The sequence below is a fragment of the Camelus dromedarius genome, chromosome 5 (assembly GCF_036321535.1).
Source record: "Camelus dromedarius isolate mCamDro1 chromosome 5, mCamDro1.pat, whole genome shotgun sequence".
NCBI lineage: Eukaryota > Metazoa > Chordata > Mammalia > Artiodactyla > Camelidae > Camelus > Camelus dromedarius.
The window spans coordinates 22,431,325-22,435,880 of NC_087440.1; the positions used below are offsets into that span (position 1 = coordinate 22,431,325).

At 43.8% G+C, this 4,556-nt stretch overlaps 1 protein-coding gene across 4 annotated transcripts in view; it reads left to right on the top strand.

Annotated features, from left to right (window-relative positions):
* RMDN3 (regulator of microtubule dynamics 3) overlaps positions 1–4,556 on the top strand; it is a 28,979-nt gene that overhangs the window by 18,653 nt on the left and 5,770 nt on the right. For 3 of the 4 annotated variants that reach the window (XM_064485725.1, XM_010989311.3, XM_010989312.3), the window contains 6 exons: positions 1,104–1,179; positions 1,341–1,418; positions 1,646–1,744; positions 2,018–2,071; positions 2,207–2,287; positions 2,597–3,279. In XM_064485725.1, coding sequence (XP_064341795.1) covers positions 1,104–1,179; positions 1,341–1,418; positions 1,646–1,744; positions 2,018–2,071; positions 2,207–2,287; positions 2,597–2,650 — 442 coding nt within the window. In that variant the 3' untranslated portion in view covers positions 2,651–3,279. Of the gene's footprint in view, positions 1–1,103; positions 1,180–1,340; positions 1,419–1,645; positions 1,745–2,017; positions 2,072–2,206; positions 2,288–2,596; positions 3,280–4,556 lie in introns of those variants that run through there. The other variant, XM_010989313.3, reaches the window with a different exon arrangement.

The following is a 4,556-nucleotide window of genomic DNA, read 5'->3' on the forward strand; positions in this document are numbered from 1 at the left end:
GTTCCAGCTCCAGAGTTTTAGTGAAAATGTTCCTTTCCCACTTCCCTACTTGCTTTCCATGGCTCTGCCCTCAGATTGTGAGCTGGGAGAGGCTGCGTTTCCTTAACTGTTGCTGAAACTGTCTCTGCAATGGTTCTTCTCAGGGGCCAGGTCACCGTTTCTTGGGCATCACAGGTGCCGCTCCCTTGGGGCTCCTGGGCTCCCAAGGATGGAAACTGACCTCATCCTCTCTGAGGTATTCTTGGGGAACAGCTTTAGTTTGGGCTAAACAGGGAAATGAGCCTCTGGAAGTATCTGATACAAATACCACCAGATATTTAGTAAATAACATGAAAAAGCAACTTGGGCCTTGGACACTTATCAACTATGCTTCTAGAAACAATGCTGGGGGGACAGGAAATAAGACCCTTTTTTGGTGGTGGGGGGGGAGTGATTAGCTTTATTTTTTATTTATTTTGGAGGAGGTACTAGGGATTGAACCCAGGACCTCATGCATGCTCAACATGCACTCACCACTTGAGCTGTACTCTCCCCTCAAGACCTTTGTTTTTAAAGGCAGAAGGAGGGAAGCTGGCTGGCTTTCTTACCCTGGGAGGGAGGAGGAGAGGGCTGAAATTGGGGCCTTTTCATCATTTGCTAACGTTAGAGATTCCTAGAATATCCCATCCTAAAACATCTTCCCAATGGTACACTTCCAAGGCTAACGAGACCTTTTAAGGTCTGCTTAGGAGACAAAAAGCAGTGTACTCAGGTCTTTGATGCTAATTTTTAGATACCTGCTTAAGTTTTTATGACAGCTACGGCTATGATTATGAGAAAATATTTAGGCAAGATCTCGGTCCAAATTTCAAGAGAGATTTACTGGAGGGGACCCACCTTCTTTGTACCTGTTATACTTTGATGAATTGTGAGCTTACCACTGTATTTGCTAAAGAATATGAACTGGGACCAGAAGGCTGTGAAAAGAATTCTGTACAGATGGAAATGACGCTTTCAGCTCCGAAGGTGCAGGGGCAGTGCAGTCAGACCACGGGTGGGGAGCCCGTTCCTGGCAGGGCCAGTGCTCAGCCCTCGTCCCTGAGCTTGCTGCTGCTTCCCCCTAGGTATGCAGTGCTTTGTGGCCAGCTGGCTGAGCATGAGGGCATCCAGAGACGCATCCAGAATGGCTTTAGCTTCAAGGTGAGGAAAGGCTTTTCCTTCTCTGGTGCTGGTCTAATCCAGATTCCCTGCTCCATCCTAGCTCCTTGCAAAGGGTGTTCCTACAGCCTCTATGACTTGTCTCTCTCCCCTTAGAATCTGTAGTGTCTGATGTTAGTTTATATTTACATTTTCCCCCTTAGGAGCATGTGGACAAAGCCATTGCCCTCCAGCCGGAAAACCCCATGGCTCACTTTCTCCTTGGCAGGTGGTGCTACCAGGTAAACTCAATTTCTGGGCTTGACATAAGTGTCCTGAGACAGTGACCACCTTGCCAGGAAGAGCAGAGTATTCAGCCTGGTCTGGCTTAAGTACCATTTTTTTCTAAACGGTCATGTTAGTGGCGACTGGACCCAGCCCTATTTAGCCCTGTTTGCATAAGTACAGAACATTCAGTGTTCCTAAAGATACTTAAGTTTTTAGTCACACCTTGATCTTTTGGTGGCAGGTCTCTCACCTGAGCTGGCTAGAAAAAAAAACTGCTACAGCCTTGTCTGAAAGCCCTCTCTGTGCCACTGTGCAGGACGCCCTCCAGAGCTTCCTAAAGGTATCAGGGAAGGAAGGGGTGGACAGTAGCCAAAACTGCCAGGGTGACCTTGTTTTCCCTGAGGATGTTATTTGGAGGGGGTTTCTGGTAGAGGGCAATTTTATGTGTGCCTGTTCTATGGGAAAATCAGAACCACCTGAAGAACTTACAAAACTATGACTCATGAGTCTAGGAATCTCATCTCCAGGTTGGGGACTGGAACTCTGTTTAATAAGCTTTAGCCTGACTTGGACTTTGGGAACCCCTCACTGAAATGCTTTCTCCCTTCTCCAGGTTGAAGAACTACAGCCAGGATTTTCCAAAGCAGGAAGGGTATATATTTCCAAGGTAAATTCACCTGCCTATTTCAGCATAGGTGAAAATATGTTAATGATACTTCTGGGAACTGCTGAAAGCATACATACTCATCTCCTAGGCTCCTGGTGGTGTTTCTCACAGGTTTTCATTGTTGTCTCTTCTCAGTGCTACAGAGAACTAGGGGAAAACCCTGAAGCTAAACAGTGGATGAAGTTGGCCCTGGAGCTGCCAGATGTCACTAAAGAGGTAATACTTTTAAGAGCTTTTCTAACAATGGGCTCTTTCATTGAGTCATCAAGTGACCTTTTCAGGAAAGAATATCTTCCCCTGAGGTCTTATTTTCCTCCAAAAGTCTACACTTTTGCATGTGGGCTCTTTTGTATGTATCTCACCCAGGGGAGGAGACAGATTTCATACGCTCCAGGCTATCCTGGGGAAGTGGGAAAGACTGTAACAGCTCAGAAAGGAAGCAAGGGGCCTATTCCTGGGTACCAGTGGTTTGGGAAATGTTGGCTTACAAGTTTGAGGCCTAGTCTTATTCTCTTGTCTCCCTAGGATTCAGCTTTCCAGAAGGACCTGGAAGAACTGGAAGTAATTTTAGGAGACTAATCACATTTCAATAGCCTTTATGACTTGAGAGGGTGAAGGAAATCAGGAAACTGAGCAAGACTGCTTGAGGGAGGGGCCTGACCGCTACCATTCCCCAATTTCTTCCTATTGTCCACTGGTTAATTTATTCTAATCCCTTACCTAATCTGAAATTGGGGAAGTACATGAGGCCTGGTTCCTGTTCTCTCCCTAAAGTGAATTCTTGAAAAATCAAGACTAGTATAACCCCACCTTCCTAGGGCTGAGTGTGGGTAGAGCACTAAGGCTGGCTTCCAGCTGCTGGTGAGGTGGATAACTTTCAGGAGCTAGAGGAACAACACACAGAACTCGTACTCTAATCTTTTCCACTGATTAATACTCAGCACCAAAGTATACAGTCCTAAGATCATACCCTAACCTACTAGGGTAAAAGGAAGGGTTAGGGCAGTCCATGGGTCTTGCCTCTTACCTATCATGTGGATTCAAACTGTATTCCTGGGCCGAGGGGCTGGACCACTTGGCTTCCAGAGTCCTGGCAGCTTTTTGGAACAACAGCAGTGCATAAGACTTAGGAGACTGAAAATGGTGATGTGAGGAGTTGCCTGGAATATATTTTGGTACAAACTTGAAATAAACCAAGTTAACTAGAAGTGATTGTATTCCCCTTTCTATGTTTATTTGTAATCAGTTCTTATTCTTGCTCTACATTTCCCTAGTTGTTTCCTACTATAGAGACTATTGCAGACAAATAGAAAAACAGTACCAAATGGTTTAGAATAAGTGTTTTGGTTAATACAACTTCCAAAGAAAATTTTAGTTAAATCTAAAACAGGTAGAGAGCTTATCTTAAGCTTAACAAGGTCTATTCCAACTAAGCAGGTGTTTCCCAGCCTTCTCAGGGCCAAGGGCACAAAGCCTAGTCCCACCTGAAAAGAAAATCCTACCTATGAGAAAAACTGAGACATGTTTCTAGGTCAAAGTCAATTAAATACCCTGCAGGACTAAAAGAAAGGTTAGATGCTTTTATAGAAGGAGCAAGTCCGTTCCAGAATCTGTCACTATAGTTTTATTGTATCATCCCAGGTTTGTTTTGTGGTGTAAAAATGAAAGAATACCTAGGACGTACTCTGTTCTTTAAAGTCAAGGAACAGAACTGTTTTTAAAACAAAGCTACATTAAATTGTCTTCCTACCTCCATACATACATAGTACGGTCAACACAGGCAACAGAGATCTGTACTGCCTCTCCTCCCGGTACTAGCTGAGAGGGCGTTTGAAATTGGAAGAGTTGGTTAAAACCTATCCTGAGTAGAAGTTTGAAGGGGAAGGAGTATCTCAAACCCCTGCAGTGGAATAATCTGGGCGAGTACCAGACCTATACAATACAAAACTTACAGAATCAAAACATAGGCACAGGAAAGCCAGAATATCTTGCAATATTCTTTCTCTATTAGGCTGAAGGAGAATAAACTGAATCATCTGAATGTGGGATTTCCCTTTTACATTTTCAATTTTAAAGCAATAGAAGCTGATCACCCATATCCAGTGCCAAAATAATATCATGAAGGCTGTATCTTGAAATATTCAGCTTGTACCAGAATAACTCCTATAAACAGCACATTCACTGCAAGGAACTACTTGATTAGCAGTCCCACATTGAACCTACTTACTTAAAGAGCTTCTGAAATGTTTAAGATTCCAGAACCATCCTGAATTGCTCTTAGTATTAAAAAACCGAGTAGATGGTGAAGGGCTAATGGCCCAGCAGGCTACTCAGTACCCCTTATCTAAAAACAAATTCTTATCTAAAATAATCGAAACACACAAACTTAAAACCCTGCTTCAGATTGAACAGTTTTACTGACAGAGAAAACGAAACCTGTGAGGAGACCCACTCCCTATGCCACTTAACTCAGGCATTTTTTTCA